The sequence below is a fragment of the Chrysemys picta genome, chromosome 5 (assembly GCF_011386835.1).
Source record: "Chrysemys picta bellii isolate R12L10 chromosome 5, ASM1138683v2, whole genome shotgun sequence".
NCBI classification, from domain to species: domain Eukaryota; kingdom Metazoa; phylum Chordata; order Testudines; family Emydidae; genus Chrysemys; species Chrysemys picta.
In genome coordinates, this window is record NC_088795.1 from 108,557,944 (window position 1) to 108,581,370 (window position 23,427).

A 23,427-nucleotide genomic window follows, 5' to 3' on the forward strand; every position below is an offset into this window, starting at 1 on the left:
GTGTAGACTGTAAGGGCTTCGGGGCAGGGTCTGCGTTCAGATCTGTTCATTGTGCAGCACTGAGAACTTTGTCAGCACTAAACATGTTACAAAGAAGAAGAATTGAGGAAATGATGAAAGAATGTCACGGGTTTTCCAATCCCCTAAAATGCTGTTTCCACCACATGGTGATGGGGGGGAAGGGTGAGGGGGGCAGTGTCTTTAAATTATTTAAACTAACATTGTTCCCCCCCAGCCCTCCCCACTTCTGCACAAAGGCACTAACACGCTGTGTGTAAATGAGTACATGCGTGAGGCCTGGAATCCCCCTTCTGTCCCAGGTCACTGGGAGCAGCAGCCCTGGGATGCTTTGCACCCCTTCTTGCACAGGAAATGAATATTTGGCCCTAGTCATGTGTATGGCAGCTATGCCCCCCTCCCCCCGCAAGGTCACCCAGCTGCCTCCTCTCCTCTCTAGTGTTCAAGGAGAAACCAAGGGGAGGGGGAGGGGAAAGTGAAACAGAGTCTTTTGAGCCCTGGCTATTTGGGGGATTATTTTTAAACTCTCCCTCGCAATGGAGCCTTTGATAAATTATTCATTGGATAGAAAAGGCTGCAGCTGAAGTGCTGATGTCAGGAGGAAGGAGTCTAGTGCAGCAGCCCTGGTACTGCTACTGCTGCTTCTGCTGCAGAGAGACACTCAGCCTGAGCATAAGGGTGCAGCATGCTGCCTGGCTCCTACTCCTGTTCCAGCCTCCTGTGCAGTAGCAGCAGCAGCAGCAACAGCAGTGTTCGGCCCAAGGGTGCAGGGCCAAAAGGGGACCACGAGGAAGAGGAGGAGGGAACGGCATGGCTCTCCTACGAAGCAGCGGCTGCAGCGGCGGTTCTCTCTGTCTCTTGGTTCTGGCGATGGCATGCCTACTGCAGCGTGCCCAGGTGAAAAAGCCAGTCCGATGCCCTGCCACATGCAGCTGCACCAAAGAATCCATCATTTGTGTGGGATCCCCTGGTGTGCCGCGAATCATCCCCAGCGACATCAGCTCCTTGTAAGTTAAACCTTCCTACACCAGAGTTTTCCTGGGCAGCGACCGGGTGCCCCTCACCCCATTCCTCCTTTGTGGTTTGGGATTCTTTTCTTTAAGTTGGGGTTTTAGTGTCCCTGCTGGATGCTGGCTTCTTGACGGATGATAAGATCCCAGTAATGTGCAGTTTTATTAGTGTGTCTGTGCTTTCCACTGCTGAAATATTGCACTGCCATGCAGCTGCAAAGGAGTTGGATTTCTATATCTGAAAGACCTTTTCAGACAAGAAATCTTGACTGCACCATTTCTACAGCAGATATGTAAGGAAAATGCATGTATGTATATATGTACTTACCATGTGTAAATCTTACGGACTTAAGGAGATGGCAAGTGACCATATTAAAGTGCTGTAGATTTAAAGAAAGATTTACTCCGTGGTAATTATCTTATATGGTATTATTACCTTGGGGAAAAGACTACACAGACTTCAGGAACTTGAGAGTTAGTTAGATGCATTTTTAATGTGAGTAGAACTGGAAATGATGGTGTTTTTAACTTGCACCTCTTTTAAATCTCATGCGCTTTTACTGTTAATCCTGTTTAACACACATACTAATTTTCTTTTCTTTCTCCCTCTCTCTTTTGTTCTTTCTTCTCTATAAAAATCCAAAAATACAAGTGGGCGGACAAAACAATCCTTCCCACCCTGTGGAGAGAGGTTGCCAAGAGGCTAAAAGTACATGGTATTAAAGATTAATGTGAGGATACAGTGAAAAGGGAACTTTCTAAGCTTAGTGGGGAGAAACAGGGACAGGAGCAGAATTAAACACCCTTTAAACATGAATATTGACCCCATTTGCTGCGATATTATAAAAAGGGGCCAGGCCAACCAATGGTGCGGAAATTGGGATGCTGCTAGTGGAGGTGATGATAATGAGCCTTAGTTAGTTGTTGGATTTTCCTGTTTCTTTTCCTCTCAGGAGCCTGGTAAATGGAACCTTTTCTGAAATCAAGGACAGAATGTTTGCCCATCTGCCCTGCCTGCAGCTGCTGTAAGTACTGCACTTCCCAACAAAACACAGCTCTAACTAAAACTTTTGCCAATATCCCCCTAGATATAGGCACCATGGTATCGTCAGAAAGAAGATAATGGATAAGTTAATCACTGGGGTAACTCCATTGACTTCAGTGGTGTAACAATACACCAGGGATGAATTTGCTTCATTGACAATATGGCATAAAACCATTTAGAAAATTATTGCTAATTTACTAAACGAAGACAATATGTTTCTCTGCTGTTCTAAGTTCTTTTTAAGGCCCATACTAAACAAATTTAGGATAGAATTCTCCTCTTGGAGTCACATGATTGATCTAACTCCAACATCATGTTCATTCTATGCTAATGAATCTGACATTAACCGTGCGGGGCGGGGTGAGGGTGGTATTGATATCAGTGATGATTTGCTCTTCTAGGGAGAGTGAACTGTCAGAGTCCAGATCATTCATGTACATTTGAGAGGAGAATTTGGTGCTACCTATCAGAGTTCAAAGTCTCTTAAGCAAATTGTGTTGGGTTGAATGTGGCTTAATGGAAAGTGTTGGGCTTTGAGGTCGCAGGTTCCAATCCCACCGAACCGGTCTAGGAAGTGGTGACTATTCTGTAGCAAGGACAGTGCAGTGGTTAGGGTTTTACGTTGGGACATGGGAGCCCTGTGTTCAATTCTCTGCTCTGCTGCAGACTTCCTGGGTGACCTTGGACAAGCTGCTTAGTCTCCCTGGCCCAGGTATTTGGGTGTTGCTGTGTTTAGTGATGCAATGCCCAACTGATTTAGGAGCCTACATCTCATTTTCAAAAGGGATTTGGGCACTTAGGAGCCTAAATCCCCTTGTCAGTGCTTTAGTGCCACATCAGTAAACATGTGGATAATAGCACTTCCCTGTGTTAGAGGGTGTTGTGAGAATAAACACATTAAAAGAGTGCGAGGCACTACAGAAATGGGGGCCATGTAAGTACCATAGACAGATCATTTAAAACCGGGGTCTGCTGAGATAGACTAGCCCCCCGTGGCATCTCGTGGGAGGGGCAAATGAGGCTAACCCCCACCAGTTCAATCCTTTCACCTTTATTTCTTTGAATAAACAAAAACAAACAAATACAATTGTGCCAAATGCCTTCATTTCCCCCCTTCTTTCCAGCAGCACAATGGAGAGAACACTGGGGAGCGAAGGGAAGACAGGACAAGGAGAGGCCTTCATCCCCCTTCACCACACTGTGAAGCACCACGGAGTGCAGCTAGGAAAGGGAGGGGCTGACAGAGCCTAGCACCTTCAATACAGCAGCCCCCTGGCCTTTGTGTTTAGTGGGAAAAGCTAGAAAAATGTATTAACTAACCAGCTGCCACATTTGAAAACACTTGTGTGTGTGGTAAGGGAAAAAACGTGTTTAACATGGTGCTAGTTAACGTGTTTGCTAATACGAAGCTTTTTCTCACTATAGAGAAGGCCATAGAGTGCACTCAGGGGAAGGAAAGTCTGGAGGCCTCCAGCCCTTAAGACCTGAGCTCTTCCCTTCATTGAAAGTGTAGAGCAGGGCTGAGATCAGAGCATATTCACAGGGCACTTTCTTGGGCCTCTTTGGGGCTACAGAAGATTTGCCCAAGAGAGCTGGAGTGCAAGTATAACCCACACACCTCCTGGGTGCGGTGTTCTATCCCATCTAGTGGCACTGAGACCACTTAGGGAGAGATTAATGAGTCTGCTCTACAGCCTTAGCTAAGGGCCATGTGGCTTTTAGCTCATGCAGTAGAGGCTCATCCATTGAGGGCCCAGGTTTGATCCTGCCCGCCAACAACCGGGATCCGTCGCTGTTACACAAGCTCAGCCCCAGTGCCGAGATCCATCTCCCACCCTTCAGAAGCAATGTGAGGAGTCCAAAGAGGGGAAGGCCAAGGCAAAAGGAGTGAAGACCTGGCCTGCCAGTGATTTGAAGGAGATGGCCGGTAGAGGCCTGTATTCTGAGGGGAGGACAATGTGGAAGGGGCTGCCTGTTTATTTTTTTCAGAAGTTGGGGTACAGTGATGAGATTACCAACAGAGGATATTGCAAAGTGGGGGTATCAGATTGTTCAGTGGGGGAGGAGGAAGAGCCCCAGCATGGTTAGTTTGTTCATGTTATTGGGGAGATCAGAATTGGGGAGGGGTGTCTAAGTCCCATACCACTTATCTTGCCCTCCCCCCAGTCAAATTTTGCTGACTAATGTATTTTATAATTTTGCCTTTCAAACACAGGAATGTGAATGATTCAAGATATGAAGGAAATAGCTTAAGGTGTGAACTGAAATAACCATTGCTCTTTGCAATCTTTGGTACTGGTTCTTATGTGTCAGTAACCCTGGTAAAATAGCAATATAGAGATTTATTTTAATTGCCATCTCAATCTTTCTCAGATTTCTTTGGGTTATTTTAAAGAGTATTTGTCTAGAATTAGCATGCTGACCTAGGCTCCCAGAGCAAGTTTGCATTTCATATTCATTAGCTTTCCAAATTAATTTTAGTAAAATGCCTAAACCTATGCAAGAAGAGGATTACTAAGTGGTTATAAGAAGTGATAAATGCAGACATGTTCACTAGTAGCTGCTGGGAGTTCCAGGAGCCCTCGTGAGATTTTAGAAGTAGTCTTTCCCTTGAGTGGGATTTCCTTTTCATAGACTAACAGGATGAAGAAAGAGCATATTTTTGATCAGATACTTGCATATCCAAGCATTACAGGGCAGATTCTCCACCCCACGTTGAGCAGAGCTGTGGCTGGCTGTAGTTCCCTGATCCCCAGCCTCACAGCCATGGCACAAGTTAGAGTTGCTCCTGTCCAGCAGCGAATATAGGGGGAGTTCTCTGCTGACTATCTCCGGCCACTTTAAGGCCACTTTGTACCACTGATGTGGCACAAGGTGGCCTTAGTGCACCAGAAAATCTAGCCCTCTGTGCCTTTCAACCAAGGTGGATGGTACATGTCATGGAGTAAACTTTCTAAAGCATGGAAGACATTAATTATGGGTCAGATTATGCCATTGATTTTTTTTTAAAGCAGCACTCCACAATATTTTCCACATGCTGTATTGATGGGATAATGTGGGCCTGAGTCAGTAAGATTAGGCTGATGATAGTCAATAAACGTGACTGGCACAATCCTCTGTGTCAGGATTTCATCCGCTTTCCTAATGGCTGCTCTCCATTTTCAGCTTGCTGAACTCTAACTCATTTACTATCATACGAGATGATGCCTTTGCTGGTCTCTTCCACCTAGAGTACCTGTAAGTTCTATATTTTATGTATTTGCCAGTCTTTTGTAAACCAAGATGTTTTGATGAGTTGCCAAAACTCCTGCTTTGGAGAAACAGTTTTCCCTGTGATTACCAGGGCCAAGGAAAATGGAGGGATTTATGTTCCATTTTCTGTTCAAATGTCTCATACAGCTGCCTACTATTTTTTAGATGTTGCAGAGTATTTTTAAAATATGCCATACATGCTGGGGTGACTCTGTATAGACACAATTCACTGAAATGGGGCTGGTGATCTAGAACTGGTACTAGATATGCAGGCCAATTCCATCTGTTACATGTAATAGAGGAGTTTGAAATGTCAATCAGTAGATAATGGCTTGCTGACAAGTCCTAGCAGGTGAGGTGCAGAGTATCAGAGTCACTCTCTTTTGTAGCCATGATCCCCTTCTTCTTCATTCTCCCCTTCCACTCTCTCTCTGCAATATCTTTGCCACCCCAGTATTTCATTTATACTTCATCCTCTTTCTTCTTAGCTCAGTTTACTCCTTCCCTTCATTCTGCTTCATTTCCTCTTTCTTACCACCCTTTCTTTCTCTTTTTTTTTTAAGTATACTAATTGTATTATCTGGTTATCCTCAATTCACATTGAAAGGGGTTTTCAAAGACTCACCTGCTTTCGTATCTCAAATCAGGAGTTAGGTTTTCAGAGTCTGAACACGTTCTGGGTACAAGATACGTCCCTCCAATAACTTTTCAGTGTTGAAAGAAACTTCCCCTTTTATAGATTCTCACCATTATATTGCTGCCTGGAGGAGTGTCATGAACACTAAGCTCTGCTAATGCCTTTATATGTCTATAGGCAGTTACTGCTAAACATGCTGCATTCAAAACTAATATTATAGTATGGAGGAGCAGCCAGCAATAGAAGTAACAGATCCGGAAATAGTGGAATATGGCAAACAGCATATGCTGTAATCCATGATTCTACAGCACCTGGATTTTTAAGTGACAGCAGTAATCAGTTTTACAGGTGGAGGCATCAAAATGTAAAAAGCTTGTGGAAGGCAAAAAACGAACAAACAAACTTTCAAATCTGGGTCTGTTGTGGGCTGGCTTCAGCTTCCAAGTAGTGCTCACGAGGAGCCCAAGATAGAGCATGTTAGAATAGCCTGTGGATGCAGTGGGCAGGCCCACATTTGAAAGAAAAGTCTCTTAGTCATTTGATCAAATATAGCATTCTATCAAGAAACAGAGACAAATCTAACAAGTCCCCAAGACTGCAACCCGCTTTAACCAATGCCAGACAGATACTCTCAGCTGAGGCTATGATCAACATCTCTGCCAATTCTTCAAAATGTTTCCTCCTACCAAGAGACCTCACCTCCACCTTTTGTAAATTGAACCTAAGCAGCGATATTTCCTCCACATGAATGCTAAGCAGCATTAATACTCCAGTATTCAGTTTCTCCCAGGCATCGGTAACCAGACCCAGCATAGGGAATAAAGAAACCCCTTTGACAAATGAGAAAGTTTCTTTGTGTACAAAATAAGGGATCAAGGAGGAGGGCAGGCCAGGGAGTATGCACAACAGGTAATGTTGCCAAAAATAACTACATCCTGTCTACACTATTAAGAGCAACATATATATAAATACTGCCAAGACTACTGGGTTATGTTAATAGTGTCTGAATATATAAGCCTAGGAGCTCTGAAAAACGACTGGGCTAATATACTGTCAGTCATTAGAGAGTGACACTAACAGGTGCATTCTCACTGAAGAGTCCCTTCAGGAGAAGATTCAGCGATGCAGGAATCTATATTTACTGGGCCATGCAGTCACTGAGTCCCAGTCCAGACTTCCCCATCTTGAAACATTGAGTTTGATGGAGGTATGGCTGTTTACACCAACTTAGGAGGCAACAGATCTTGGTAAGGCAGAAAAAACCTTCTGTCTCCTGAAAGGATGAGAAAATAGCTCCAGCTGCCTTGGATATGGTGTATGGGGACAATGGGGCCTTTGGGAGTGCACATTGAATTCATGACTAAAGGCAACCTTCTGAAGGAGTAGACTGACTCCTTTCTAATGTCCTTATCTGTGCTCTTGATGTGAAGAGGGATCCCTGTCACTTCATGAAGATGAACAGTTACTACAGAGCTGGGCACCAATATATGAACCTAGACAGAAAGTGAAGAGCCAAAGACAATGTAACTGTTCACAGCAGCTGACTTTGCTCTCTAACCCCCAAACAAAATTATTTCTCCAACACCTTAGTTACTCAAAATGTAGGGAGTCATTCTGCAATTTCCTTGGCCAGTCCTGGTGGTGAACCCACAAGGTGTAGCCCCCAAGGAGACCATAAAGATTTCAGTCCAGATGCTGAAATGTGGGTAGGTTCATTTTATTGTCCTCACCTTTGTCCCACCACTTTCCTATTGCGTCTCTCTGCTGCTATCAGCTCTCTTTGTTTTGTTCTTAACTTACTTTGTCCAAAGGAGCTTACAGTCTACCTTCACACCACCACACATATCAAACGGCATTGCTAAGTGCTGTGGAACCTAGGCCAATTCCCCCTCTCGGGTCTGTCAGTAGAACTCCTCGAGGGATGATTAACTGGTTGGAAAGTGGGGAATAGGGTTATGCACACTGTCCATGCTTTTCTTTCTTCTCTTTTCAACTCTTTCCCTTACATTCTCTCTCTCTCTTGTTTGGACTGTCACCTTTGTCTTCTCTTGTGCTTTGGCCATAAGAGAAAGGAAAAGGAAATGTAAGTAGCTCTATTGATACTTCTTCAGCATCATATATGAGCCTATGTAGATCTTACTAAGTTAGGAGGTGATAGGTTAAAACATACATACAAATATTGTTAATTAAGGTATTTAAAATATATATTTATTATTTTTCTGTATAGATTTATTGAAGGAAACAAAATAGAAACCATTTCAAGAAATGCATTCCGTGGCCTTCGCGATCTGACTCACCTGTAAGTCCTTTAACACTTTTTAGAAGTTGTTTATACATTGCCAGATGTTCCAAAACTCAGGCCTCAAGCACTTCTGTAATTGTTTTTACTGTTAATGGTGGAGGCTCTTGCTCCTTTAAAGAAAACTAGTTTTTGTGCTGCCTAGGACATTTCCATCTTAATCTCTGCACATTGGCTAATTCAGACTTTTACAACGTGGCTTCCAGTAAGTTTAAAAATATTCACTGTTCTGACGATACTCCAGGGTTTTCACCTGAGTTACATACACTCACAACCTGAACATGCAACCTTTACTTGTGCAAGCAGTTCTTATTACTAATATCTTAGATACTGCATATTAAATTATAGTTAAAATTCCATTTACTTTTCAGCATTTTATTGCTTGTTTGTGTATTTCATTCCTCTTGGGCAATAAAAACCAATTGACCAATTCCCCTTTTGTTTCTAGTCATCTTCACTTTCTGTTCTCACACATTAGCAAAGATTCACAAGGAAGGTGGAAGCACTGTTTAATTCATTCATGATCTCATTAGTCATGGTCAGTACTAGGACTTAGACAACCTCAAATCATTAGCATTATTTAAGTGACGTTAGACTTGATAGGAGTCAAGATAATAAGATCTAACTTTCTTTTCTAGTTCTTTGGCTAATAACAACATTAAAGCTCTGCCAAGGGACATCTTCAGTGATTTAGATTCTCTGATTGAATTGTAAGTAATGAAAATCTTTTTATTAGTTTCCTGTCATTGTGACTCTATTAATCTGTGCTTTAAGTTCCATTTTTTTTTGGTGTAGCTGAAATCCATGCTAAAAATAAATGCTTATTGTGTTGTATTAGCATTCTCATTTTAATATTGTTTGCTCAGTAGGATTAAATTAGACTTCACTTGTTGTTTATCACAATAGTGCACATGACCAGCATTGTTACTTATTTTCTGATGTTTCATGAAAATTCTTGAATTGAAGGGACACCATCAACTTTAAAATCACAGTTTGTGTTAACATTTTTTTTAATCTACAGTTGCTACAAGTAGCCCCTAAAATTACTGTTACTGAAAGAGATTAGATTAAAAAAAATATTTCCCCCCCTATTTTTTCATTTTGTATTTGACAGCACTTTGCTCAGGCTGTGTCAATATTTTTCCTGTGGCTAGTCAGTTTCCCCTATTGTTTGCCAGTGTTTGTCACACAGCAGCAAGGGAGAGCAAAATATTTTTTTAAAGTAGGAAAATATGATTGTAAAGCCACAAACATTGTCAAGAGTCTCAGAGACTGGAATTGTACCTGCAACTACAGATACCTTAGTTTTTGGAATTGACTCAACTTCACATTGATGGTGACTCTTTTAAAAATTTAAACACACTGTGAACATTTCAGATGTTTGTGAAATTAGTCTCTGTATGCTCTGTTTCAATGTAACATAGAAACGTCACTGATAAGGCTGTTACTGTCAGCCGCCTGTGTACTGGACTGATATAGTGAAGCAAAGGAATCTATGAATTTCAGTGAAACTCTGAGACAATGGAAAAGCAGCGGAGTGGGAGGGAGCCTTCTTGTGAGGATTTTTAGTGAATTATAGTTCCAATCCTACTAATGCTTATAAACATGAAACACCTGAATAGATCTGTTCCATGCATAAAATTACACATGTGCGTGTTTCCAGGATTGGGGCCTGTATTTGTTATAAACAATGTTTCAGTGAAGTGCAAAGAACAATAGAGTTAGGTTAATAGATGGAAAATATTTTCCATCTTCTGTCAGAATCAATTTAAAACAATTCAGCTATTTTTGAATTAAGTATGTCAAGGTGCTAACAATTCTGCAGTTTTCATATCACTACCAACCATTTCAAATATGTTTATTTCTGTGTGTTTTTTTAGAGATTTAAGGGGAAATAAATTTGAGTGTGACTGCAAAGCCAAGTGGTTGTTTTTGTGGTTAAAGATGACAAATTCCACTGTTTCTGATGTCCTGTGTATTGGTCCAGCAGAATACCAGGATAAGAAGTTAAATGATGTCACAAGTTTTGATTATGAATGCACCACTACAGGTATTCAGAATATATATTTCTAAGCACACTACAAATTATTAAAGATTAGAAATTTAGATTAACCCCATATTACTATGTCAGCATGATTTGGGGGAAGGGAGAAGAGGGTTCTATATACAGCACTTCAGAATAACAGAACAAGCCTAACTATTGAGAAGATGACATTTAAAAGTCAAAGGAAGTAGATGAGATTTTATTTGGATTAAGTAATAAAAGGGACAAGAGCTAAGATTTTCAAATTCCATAATGTTTCATCATGACTCTGTGACTCAACTTTCAGGCACAGATCTTTTGCTGTTGTCTGAAATAAGGCCATATATCTATGTCAGAAGAACTTCCTGAAATCAATCTACATTTCGCAGAATGCTAAATGATACCACTGTATCTGTTGTCTTCGTTCACTAGGCCACAACTTAGTAGCACTGTAACAAGTATGTGGCAGCAGTGTTTCCAGCAATTAATTATGCAAACCCATAATAATGGAGAGAAATATTGGATAATATTAGTGCTGCATGGCTTAGGAATCTGGTATTTGTTTTATATCAGATAGTAAAAAGCATTCTCTAGGATGTGGAGACAAACTTGCATGAAGTTCTGATCGTCAGAAGATGATTACAGACGAAACATAACAATCCGTTATCTGTGTTTGAATACAATCGTACTATATTAAGAATATTAGCCACTAATGTTCAGTTGTTCTTGTATATGAGGAGAGCAAATTGTACCTGAAAGAAGTTGGTCCAGTAAAAGATATTACCTTACCTGCCTTATATCTCTCACCTGAAGGTATGGCAGTCATATTAATGGTATTTGAGTTCTCATCTCTTCAAAAGCAAGCTGTCAAGAATGAGATAGAGCTCTTAAAATCTTGTGTAAGAGACAACATAAAAGTTGATTGCCAGTATTGTAAAGATAAACTTCCAAGCCCAGGTATGAAATATAACTCAAGCACCATATATAAAAAGTAAAAAGAATAAACTCTAAGTTAAAGCCCCAATGTATGTCAGGAGAAGCAGCAGAGGTGAAAGATGATCATTCTTTGTGTAGACAAATTGATGTCAAAAACAGAAGACAGAAATTGCTGGGAACCGTACCAGAAATCTCCATTACTGTGTCTGCTGATCCACAATGATGCAAAAACATAAAGTTTAATTTACCTCAATCTGCATTCATTAAAAGGTTACTGTTGCACAAGCACTGGCTTAGTGCTGTGTAAACTTTGACAGCCAGATTCTCAGAGCTGCCCTGATTTACAGCAGCTAAGGATTTGATTTAGATCTACTCTCTCTGTAAATGTATGACAGTATATGTGTAACTGTGCAGTTGTCATAGGCAAAATTCAATCCTGCGGTTACTTCACTGTCCTGATGTAAATGAAGTTACACTCGGGATAAATCTGACCCCATATACTCTAAAAATTATGTAAGAAACTAGGGTTTTATGTGGTGTAATGACTGACTGCTTGAATACTTGTGCAACTGCAGTCAGAGAAGCGTTGAGGCAGCGTAGTATAGGATATTTTCAAACCCCACAGCCAGTCAGTTGCTAGCTGATCTGAACAAAGAAGAGTGTGTCACCTCACCAACACTGGCGTAGTTAGCAACACGCCTTCCAGTTTTTTTAATAACAGCATGAGAGCAAATTGTAGAAAAGTTGGAGCTGTGACTTAGGGCCTTCTTAAAAGATGTTTGGAGGGGAACAGTCTTTATGAGGCCACGGCACACCTGGTGGCTGAGCTTTGTGACTTTGTCCTCACCCACCACCATTTCAGATTTGGGGACAATTTATAGCTTCAAGTCAGCAGCACTGTTATGGGTACCCGCATGGCCCCACAGTATGCCAACATTTTTATGGCTGACTTAGAACAACGCTTCCTCAGCTCAAGGAAGTGCAGCACATCCACCCTGACTGAACTGGCCCTGTCAACACTGGTTCTCCACTTGTAAGTTAACTCCCTTCTCTTCATGTGCCAATATATTTATGTCTGTATCTGTAATTTTTACTCCATGTATTTGAATAAGTGGGGTTTTTTTTACCCACAAAAGCTTATGTCCAAATAAATCTGTTAGTCTTTAAGGTGCCACCAGACTCTTTGTAGTCTTTATGAAGAAACAGTTTCTGGAATAGAGAAAAAATGCTTCAGGGAGTGCACCATCGCTGACGTAGCATAGTGCCCAAGTGTGGAATTAAAAACTACCCACTTCTGAGCTCTAATCCCTACTCTGCCCTTGTCTCTGTCGGTGGCATCAGGCAAATCACATCCTGTCTGCTCTTACTTTCCCTAGCTGTAAAGTGGGAATTGGGGCTTGTCTAGAGTGGAAACTTATTCCAAAATAAGGCAGAGTGGGAATTTAAAAAGACAGCATCTGTTATGGAATAGCTCCCTGTATGGACACTCTTATTCTCTGGAATAAAGGTGCCTTTTTCTAGTTTCTTAATCCATTTCCAAAGTGTGTTACGCAAGAACAGGAAAAGGCATTCGTCTGCCCGAATAAGAGTGTCCACACAGGGAGCTGTTGCAGAATAGCTTATTCAATCTTAGCTCTTCTGTTCAATTTCCCCTTATTTGGTCTGTGAAGATTAACATTAACTCGCAAATTAATTAGTTCAGTGATTTGAAGCTGTAAAGTGCTAAATGTATTCTTCTCCTACTCACTGAAGGACAGATGGTTATTCTGCTTTTTGTTCCTATCCCTCAGTATAAGTCACTTTCACATAGTTGTTCACATTAATCTTCAATATCATCTTTCCCTCCCTTGTCATGCATGGTTTACCAGACCTTGCAATGGGTTATATTCTTCAGTGTTCCACATCTAGTATTACATGGATAATACGGGTAATTTTCAAAATACCTTTGATTTCAATAGGAATTTGTTTAGTAAGATTTACATCTCAGTGGCTCCATTGATATACCAGACCTGGTGAACTGAAGAACAGTAACGAATCAAAAGGATGCTATAAAATTGAAAAACACTTTTTAACACACTCGATTATTAAAACTGAAAGAATTTTAACAATCTCATGTTACTTTTAACCATTTTATCACTGTTTAGTTTTTGCATGTCTCACAGTTTGGACAATAAACATAGATTAATCTATTTCACTTTTGTTTCTAGTCCATTATACTTTCACGTTCTCCTACAATGGCACAGGGCTAAAGGGGCTTGGTTGCAAACACGGCAAAGCAATGTTTGTTTATTTTTAAAAACTCTTTCTGGGTTTTGTTAAACCTTATTTTTATAAGGCCTCTTTGACTCTAAGGCCCTTTTACATTGCTCTGGCAGCACAGTAGGGCCTTAAAGTGGGTACACATCTGGCAACGTAAAGAAAACTTAAAGTGGGCCTGTTTACATGGGGATAATCTGGAAAACTAATCCAAATTAACTAAAAGTGCTAAATTAAAGTGGATTAATTAAACTATATTAAACCCCTGTGTGGACGTTTTCATTCAGAAATAAACTTTATTCAGTTTAGCATAATGTAATTAATTTAAAAGAAACCAAATTATGGTCTCTTTCATTCTGAATGAGGTTGTCCACACAGAGGTTTAAGTCGTTTTAACTAATCCACTTTAAATTCACATCTTTAGTTCATTTGGATTAATTTTCCTGAGGGGTGAGATCTATAAAGCAGTCTACTGTATTGCACTCTAACTCCCCCATGTAGACTCTGCTGGCACCCTTTAAAATGTACCTGGTTCACGTTAATGTATATGTCTTTCTTGAGCAGGCCAGCAGCGTCTTTATGTACCTTTTAGAGAGCAAGGTTAGAGCGCTTTACAAATCACACCCTTCAAATGTACTTTGCCCTAGATGAGCTCTGAGTATCCCTATCTAGATAAGCCCTTATGTCCACTTATGGCCTCTCTACTGCTAGAGTGGTATAAAGGGGCCTTAGTGAAAATGCAAATCAGGCCCATAAAGTCTAAGTCTGAGAACAGATGACAGCATCTATTTACTGCGTAACTCCTTACCAATATATTTTTTAAATATGTAGTAAACATATTGTGCACATTTTTAGTTGCTTTCACCAGTTACTGTGAACTATTTATCAGTTGATTCAGTGTGAGTTTGATCAGTAATATTTCCATTGTTACTGATCCAGTAATATAATAAACCCAGTGTCAGGTGGGAGTCAAAATAGCTTTGTTGATATAGTATCACTTCGAACAAGCTGTGGACCATATGATGCCAATGGGCAGGTTTGTTTTAATTCACAAACTTCATACACTTGCCCTAAGACTGTTTCAAAACTGTTGTGATGTCCTGACAGATTTATTTAGTTTTTAATACCCCCCTCTTTTTGTATCACATTGTGATAAAGCGGCCTCACTTGGAGCTCCCTCCAGCCTCATGCCACAGCATGACCAATGTGCCTGCAAGGCTAATTTACTACAGATAATGTCCCATTCTTCTAAAACATAATAAATCAAGTCCCCAGCAGTCCTCCAAAATGCAGCCCCGGCGCCTATCGCCACACTCAGGCTCTTTGCAGCTTCAGCATCTCTCACTGGGCTCACCTCCTGAGTGTTGCGCCTGCATCTCTCACTACGCCTCATTGCAGCCTTCAGCCCTGCCTGGCCCTCCAGCTGCAGCTCTCCAGCTCAGAGAGCCAGGCATCTCCCTGCCTGAGTTGAATAAATAACAGGTTGCAGACTACGGGCTCAATTCCAACTTCAGATTCAACCTTCAGTGGCCATGGCTCTCTGGCCCCTGCACTGGCTTCCTGGCAATTCCTCCCTCTTTCCAGGGAGGCCCTATGTGGTTTTCTGCTTTCTCAGAGACCTCCTCCAGTCTCCAGATCTTTGGCAACTCTCACCTGCCAGTCTCTCCCATATACATGGCCCAGGTGCCTTCTCTTAACCCCAGTTGGGAAGCAGCTGATGAGATACAGGTACACTGGCCTCTTCCTTCTTAAAGGGCCAGCGCCATGCTGTGACACACCCACTTTTAATATACACCGCTACCTCGATATAACGCGACCCGATATAACACAAATTCGGATATAACGTGGTAAAGCAGTGCTCCGGGGGGGCGGGGCTGCGCACTCTGGTGGATCAAAGCAAGTTCAATATAACACAGGGTTTCATCTATAACGCAGTAAGATTTTTTGGCTCCCAAGGACAGCATTATATCGAGGTAGAGGTGTATGTTTATCAGTAACAGCTAGAGTCACTGTTCCATCCTTAACTACATCTTTATATTTTCATTTATTTTTACTCTCCATATATTTTACCTACCAATTTTCTCCAGTCCTTTAATTTTTCCAAAGGAATTGACGATAACAACACTCTTGCTTTCTAAATGTAATTGCTTTCACACCAGCATCATTGATATTATCAGCACAAATACATCCGGTTTTGGATACAGGATCTTCTATTTCAGTGAAGCAGGAGAACTTGCCACAAAAACTTTTCTGTTTGTTTAATTGTAGCTATCTAGTCCTACCTCCTGCAGCATGATTCCACAAAGTATGCCTTTCAAGTATGCATAGATGTAAAATCCAACTTTTGGAAGCAATTAATAATTACTTTGGAGGGGAAATAAGGACATGCCTTTAACCACCACTGAAGTGCACAGAACTGGGCAAGAGTTTTTAAAGGATCAGAGTGAGGACATGACTAAAATGTTGCTAACATTCATGGGCCATCAGGCCCTTCCTGAATATGAAAAGTTAGCATGCACAGCATGGCCCAGGGAGCCTATTCTGCAAGGGTGTCTGTGGGTCTGAGATGAATTTTCATCTTAATGAAAGACTCAACTTCTCCCACAAATATATTTTCCCCTCCTTGTAGACAGGGTTTGTGTCACCCAAACTAGACCTGAACTCTGTTCATGCTGCTCTTTATTGACCAACCGGTGTTACCCTAAGTCTCTTTCTCTCATAATAGTCCCCTGCTCTGACCTGCCAAGTTACTGTTGCAACAGAACAAGTGTGAGATTCAGACCTGAGTCTGCTGCTGGGCAACATATAAAATGAGCTCTAGGCTCAAGTGAATTTTACAATAAAATTGACACACAGGCTGGGATTTTCAACAGAGACTTAGGCCTGGTCCACACTAACCCCCCACTTCGAACTAAGATACGCAACTTCAGCTACATGAATAACGTAGCTGAAGTCGAAGTACCTTAGTTCGAACTTACCGCGGGTCCAGACGCAGCAGGCAGGCTCCCCCGTCGATGCTGCGTACTCCTCTCGCGGAGCAGGAGTACCAGCGTCGACGGCGAGCACTTCCGGGATCGATTTATCGCGTCTAGACAAGACGCGATAAATCGAACCCAGAAGATCGATTGCTTACCGCCGGACCCGGAGGTAAGTATAGACGTACCCTTAGGGAAGCATGTGGAAGTTGGATTCTCCACTCTCTTAGGAAGCCTCAGCCTCGGCTGCACCCTAGGTTTTCCACTAGATTATAACATTAAAGTAGATCAAATTTTAAACCTAAAATGCTTGACAGTGTCCCTTTAAATGATACTTTTATTCAGTTTTTTTTTAATTAAAAGTTCCCCTAGGTATACTTGGTCCTGCCTCGGCACAAGGGGCTGGACTAGATGACCTTTCGAGACCCCTTCCTGCCATACATTTCTGTCATTGCAGGTGTGGGGTAGCTGGGATGGGGTTATCCCAAGGAATTCACTTTGTCTGCTTTAATTGGAAATGTGCAGAAATGTCTATGTTGAATAAATAACAGGTTGCAAATGGAGACTATGGGCTCAATTCCAACTTCAGATACACATGTGCAATAACGAGATTTTTTTAAGATGCGGTGCATAGCAATAAGTGACCAAAAGTTACTGTTGAACTTGGAGTCTTGTTTTTGAAATCCTGACTCTGTTGAAATAAATGGCAAAATTCCTGTGACTTCAGTGGTGCCGGGATTTCACACTTTACCTTCTACTCATAGACATATAGTACAATTTCTAGCTTTCTTTCTAGGCAAGTCAGTGGTCTGATTTCACAGATATCACGCAAGATCGAATGCAGATTTTGCAGCTAACACCAATGACATGTCTTGATCTTCTTGTGAATTGAATTTTGGAAGGGAAATTTAAACTGCACAGAGCAGCAAACTATTCTCCCTATTGTTGCATGCCTAATTGTCACTCAGTGACACTCCCAATGTTAGGGTTGTTACAAGCTTAATCCTAAATTCAGAGTTCTTATTCCTAAAATAGTTTCCAATAGTACTGATTAGAAAACAGGAACCATGTGTCAACTATTTTGTGTTTAAAACATGGGATTTATTGTAATTTTTTTAAATGTCTCTTTCTAGATTTTGTTGTTCATCAGATTTTGCCATACCACTCAGTTTCAGTGGACACATTCAACTCTAAGAACGATGTGTATGTAGCCATTGCACAGCCTAGCATGGAGAACTGCATGGTACTGGAATGGGATCACATTGAAATGAATTTCAGAAGTTATGACAACATCACAGGTATACATATGAATATATCGGATTTAGACATGAAGTGGTGGTATCATCAGTGTGTAATGGGAGAAGGGAAGAGTTGGAATATGGAATTCACTGATACATCATAGAGTGGCCACTTGATGCTATATCCTCTTATCATTCCACCATTGTTGAACCCCCACATTGAAGTCAATAGACCAAGGCCATAATGTGGACTAGATTGCTTAGAGAGCCATATCGTTCTAGTAGGATACAGCTTTTACCATAACAGAGTACACAAGCTTGGCATTTGTCTCTGTGATATTTAGCCTTCAGCAAAGCACAGGATAGACATGGGTGGGTTCTGCTCCTGTAAATTGTTCTTCATGAGTGGGCCCTTCTATCCCCGCAAGCCCCTCTAAAGTTAGCTGGGCCTCCACACAGGGGTTGCCCTTGTGGAACAGCTTGCAAGCTTGTGTACAGGAACATTGCAACTGCCATGTTCAAAAAGACCTGAGGTCTATCTAGTCTAGTATCCTGTCTCGGACAGTGGCCAGCACTAAATGCTTCAGATGATGGTATAAGGGCCCTGCAGTAAGCACAATATTAGTATAACTTTTGAAGTACCTATCCAGTCTAATAGAATTAATTTTATCCAAAAAGTGTGAAATCCCAAACTGATCTCTTGATGCACTATCTGGCTTTTCCGAGTACAGTTCATCTAGAAGATTAACATTAGGGTTCAGTTGGCATCATGTGCTCAAGAAAGTTCATCTTGCCTTCATGCTGACCTTCAAATGTACAAACTACTACATGGCAAAATAAATGCAGTGCAACACCACTGAAATCAATGGGACTGCACAGGTGTAAGGAAGAGCAGTATTTTGACAAATTTGAATTAGTTTTCTTTATGTTTACTCCTGGGGGAATTTTGTGCCACTGTGTGCGTGCATAATTCAGGGCTGTGCATATTAAATTTTTTTTTGCAGAAAATAGCTTCTGCCAGAAAGTTGCTGCAGAGGGCGCTGTGGCGCTAGAACTGAGCAGCCACTCTTGACCAGCTAGGGAAGAGAGAGAGCCTATAGTGCAGGGGTGGGCAAACTTTTTTGGCCTGAGGGCCACATCTGGCTATGGAAATTGTATGGTGGACCATGAACGCTCATGAAATTGGGGGTGGGGGTGAGGGCTCCGGCTGGGGGTGCGGGCTCTGGGGTGAGGCCAGAAACGAGGAGTTCGGGGTGCGGGTGGGGGGAGCTCCGGGCTGGGGCTGGGGGTTGGGATTCGGGAGGGGGTGTGGACTCCGGCTGGAGGTGCGAGCTCTGGGGTGGGGCCAGGGATGAAGGGTTTGGGGTGCAGGAGGGGGCTGTGGGCTGGGGGTGGAGCAGAGGGGTTCAGAGTATGGGAGGGGGCTCCGGGCTGAGGCATGGGGTTGTGATGTGGGAGGGGGTACAGGCTCTGGGCTGGGGGTGCAGTTTCCAGGGTGGGGCCAGAAATGAGGGGTTCAGAGTGTGGGAGGGGGCTCCGGGCTGGGGCTGAGAGGTTGGGCTCTGGGCTGGGGCTGGAGTGTGTGTGGTGGGGTTAGGGCTCCGGCTGGGGGTGCAGGCTCTGGGTGGGGTTGGGGATGAGGGGTTTGGGTTTCAGGCAGGTGCTCTGGGCTGGGACCGAGGGGTTCGGATGGCGGGAGGGGGATCAGGGCTGGGGCAGGGGGTTGAGGTGCGGGAGGAGGTCAGGGGTGCAGGCTCCAGGCAGCACTTAACCTCAAGCAGCTCCTAGAAGCAGTGGCATGTCCCCCCTCTGGCTCCTACGCAGAGGCGTGGCACTGACCAGGTGGCTCTGTGCGCTGCCCCGTCCACAGGTGCTGCACCTGCAGCTCCCATTGGCTGCAGTTCCTGGCCAATGGGAACTGCAGAGCCGGAGCTTTGGGCAGGGGCAGCATGCGGAACCCCCTGGCTGCCCCTATGTGTAGGACCTGGAGTGGGGACATGCCGCTGCTTCTGGGAGCCAGCTGGAGTGCTGGAGCAGGGCAAGCCCTCGACTCTGCTCCCTGAGGGCTAGATTAAAAGGTCTGATGGGCTGGACACGGCCCATGGGCCGTAGTTTGCTCACCCCTGCTGTAGTGCCGCCTTCACAGGACCTGTTGTGCCAAGTCAGGAGATAGGGGATGTGGGGAGACAGACAGCATGGGGCTGCTGGGGGGTCAGACAGGGGCTCATTAGAGCTAGTGGGGGAGGACAGACTGGGGCAGGGGCTGAATGGGAGTGGAGGCGCAGGGGACAGGGGAAGGGAGTGCAGGGACACATAGGGACAGCAAGGTGCCTGAGTGGGGGCACAGAGACACATGAGGATGGGGCAGATGTGCCTGACTGAGTGGGAGAGATAGGGGTCAGCCAGGGTCTGCATGCTGGAAGCTCACTAAGAATCCCTCCCAACCCACGCCCCCACCTCCCAAAACCTGTTCCATATTTTTCCCACCCAAACCCAACAACCCTCCAAGTTCACACCCAGGCTCCTTTTGTGCTTCCCAGGGAAGCAATTACTTCCCTCTCCCTCAGCTCCTCTGTTACCCCTGAGTCCCCCTGCACTGCTTCTGAGGGGTGCGGGAAATATGGTTCTGTATTGTAGTTTAAATGAATTATTACTCAGATTTCTGTATTAATATGCCCAGTAAGGAATCTATTTGTCAAAAAACATTTCCTGAATCTTTTTTGTTTTCTGTATTGCTACAAATATACTTGCTGACAGGTATTTGAAATAAATTACCAAAATAATTGAAATTGGTATGATTCTATGGTGTTATTTTGACAAATAAAATATGCAGAATTTTGCAGAATATTAAAATATTATGCACAGAATTTTTAATTTTTTGGCACAGAATTTTTTCAAATTTTTGGTGCAGAATTCCCCCCGGAGTATATGTTGCTGTTGCAGAAGTAAAATATTTCCTTTTAGAGAGGATGTGGGGGAATTCTCTTCAAAGTTATCTTATAGCTTTATACAATATGTACAGAAATATATTGAGGTCGAATATAAGTGATTATGTTTTGCTGACTTTACAGTTTTGGGGGAATAAGGGATTTCACAAGAAAAAAATGGATTAGGAGTAGCAGCATAAGAAGACAAGGTACAAAGGGCATGTGTTAACCTATCACAAAGCAGTGTTCCTACCTACCTACCTCAATTTCTCCAAATGTGCACATTTCAAAGACTTCATGTCACTGGACCAACTGGCTTCATTGTGCTGAACTGACAGGCCTGAAACAACAGCGCTGTTTCAGGAATGCAGATTTGGCGCATTACAGGTGAATAGTAACCCAAGAAGAATGGAAAGCTGATTTAAGAATTTAGGGTTGCCCCATTTGGCCTGAACGGCTAGTCAGAATTCAGGACCTTGCCAGGGTGATTCCATTTGGATGAAAAATCAGCGATATGTGTCAGGTGTGTTCTTGGTGTACTTTTGTTTATTCACAAAAAATGTACACAGAGGAGACAGAGGAAACAAACAACAGCAGGCAGTTTCCTTGCTCAGAAATCCCCAAGTCTGCCACTTCAGCGAATTCTGTGCCCAAGAAACTACCTTTATGCTTCCTCTCAGGGTCACTGTCACAATTCCTTCTACTAGCTTTCCCCCTCCAATACACATAGCCAGCAACCAATATCTTAGCTCCTGAAGCCAAGGGTTTCACTGCTTGAAAACCCTGCTGTTCCTTAACATCTGAAGTGGTCTTTCCTCACTTTTGGATCAAAAAATGTGATATGCCTCATGCAGTATGAATGAAAGCACTGTGTCATGCTGCCATGTAGAATATGAAAAGAAACTGGCAGCAGTGAAGACAACAAAATGAGGGATAAAGAAAGAGGGAACTTAGTAAATCTCTCTTTGTTTGAGTGGTTGAATTGTACTGTACTAGTATTTTTTGCTTTTTGTTTGAGCAACAGGTCAGTCCATTGTGGGATGCAAAGCAATCCTGATCGATGACCAGGTCTTTGTGGTGGTGGCACAGCTCTTCGGTGGCTCACACATCTACAAGTATGATGAAAGCTGGACAAAGTTTGTCAAATTCCAGGACATAGAAGTGTCTCGCATTTCCAAGCCAAATGATATAGAGCTGTTTCAGATAGACAGCGAAAAGTTTTTTGTCATAGCAGATAGCTCTAAAGCTGGTCTGTCAACCGTTTATAAATGGAATAACAAAGGATTCTACTCTTACCAGTCCCTGCATGAGTGGTTCAGGGACACAGATGCTGAGTTTGTTGATATAGATGGAAAATCTCATTTAATCCTGTCAAGCCGCTCACAAGTTCCCATTATACTTCAGTGGAACAAAAATTCAAAAAAGTTTGTCCCACACAGTGAAATCCCCAACATGGAGGATGTCTTGGCTGTGAAGAGCTTCAGGATGCAAAACAGCCTCTACATTACGCTCACAAGGTTTATTGGTGACTCCAGAGTCATGAAGTGGAATAGCAAGCAGTTTGTGGAGATACAGGCTCTCCCGTCTCGAGGGGCAATGACACTGCAGCCTTTCTCGTTTAAGAATAATCACTACCTAGCTCTAGGAAGTGACTACACCTTCTCCCAGATATACCAGTGGGATAACGAGAAGAACCTCTTTAGAATATTTAAAGAAATCTATGTGCAGGCACCTCGCTCTTTCACAGCTGTGTCAACGGATCGAAGAGATTTTTTCTTTGCTTCCAGTTTTAAAGGAAACACACAGATATTTGAACATATAATTGTTGACTTGAGTTTATGAAGGCTGTTGGAGTGAATCTCATGTACAATGAGACATTTTCACTTATCAGAAACAACAACAAAAAGACAGATTATTCATCTCCAAAAATAGGGCGCACTTGTGGAACTAGTAAGAAGTTTTCTGAACTTTTAGAATTTGCATATTAACCAGGGATTGCAATGACTTGGTTAACTGCATGACATGTCCATTTTACCATTTTTAAAGACATTTTAAACCTTTAATTATTCAGAGGAGTGTGCAATGGATTAGGATTAATTCTGATATCTAAAACAGCTATGTGAATTTTACCTAAGAAATTGAATTAGATTGGACACCTCATAGAAACAAGAGAGGAGAAAAAACAATGTCAAACATGGAAACTATTCTTTCCTCTAAACCTAACATTTCAGTAATGATACTTAAGAGTAAAGTCAACTGCACATATTTGTTGAGGAATTGTATAAATTGACATCAACCTTCAAAAACATTTTTTGGTCATCTTGGTTCCTTGTGATTGATGGGCAGCATCTCTTTGTTCTTTATAATAAAACAAAGGTAATTGTTTTAATTCATATTGATACTAGATGAGAGGGAAAGTTAAAAATTCTTTGACATCTTCCTGTTGATTTCAGAGAGAAAGCATGGATTTAAAAAAAAAATCACTGTGGGTGACTGGATGGCAATGAAATAAAGGGCCTTTCGCTTCTAGATAATGGGTTCCCAACAGCTTCAGGTCAATAGTGACTGAAAGTGGCTGATAGTTGTTTCCTGGCATATCTGAACTCAGCTGGTCTTAGTTCAATTTGTAGCTCATAAGTATCTGTTTCACAAATACAAACGCTCTAACTGGCACTAACTCACACCTCTAGTGGCAGTCTCAGTAGTGTGCCAAGGATTTTAATGAGTATGGAAACTGAACTACTCTCTCACCCTTAGGCCTGGTTTACACTACAAGGTTAAGTTGGCCTAAATTATACAACTCCAGCAACG

At 42.4% G+C, this 23,427-nt stretch overlaps 1 protein-coding gene across 1 annotated transcript; it reads left to right on the forward strand.

Annotated features, from left to right (window-relative positions):
- The first annotated feature begins 455 nt into the window (after positions 1 to 455).
- Positions 456 to 23,005, forward strand: LGI2 (leucine rich repeat LGI family member 2). The gene is made up of 8 exons (XM_024103530.3): positions 456 to 1,025; positions 1,982 to 2,053; positions 5,239 to 5,310; positions 8,190 to 8,261; positions 8,900 to 8,971; positions 10,142 to 10,311; positions 17,585 to 17,749; positions 21,641 to 23,005. Exons 1-8 carry the CDS (start codon positions 829 to 831, stop codon positions 22,456 to 22,458), a joined length of 1,638 nt encoding a protein of 545 aa, XP_023959298.1. The 5' UTR covers positions 456 to 828; the 3' UTR covers positions 22,459 to 23,005.
- Positions 23,006 to 23,427: the final 422 nt, after the last annotated feature.

Bases quoted from the DNA above. Each gene is read 5' to 3' on its own strand.
- LGI2 (XM_024103530.3), top strand. From the start codon at position 829: ATGGCTCTCCTACGAAGCAGCGGCTGCAGCGGCGGTTCTCTCTGTCTC. The intron at 5,311-8,189 runs GTAAGTTCTATA...TTTTCTGTATAG, and splicing joins CTCTTCCACCTAGAGTACCT to ATTTATTGAAGGAAACAAAA. The intron at 8,972-10,141 runs GTAAGTAATGAA...GTGTTTTTTTAG, and splicing joins TTAGATTCTCTGATTGAATT to AGATTTAAGGGGAAATAAAT.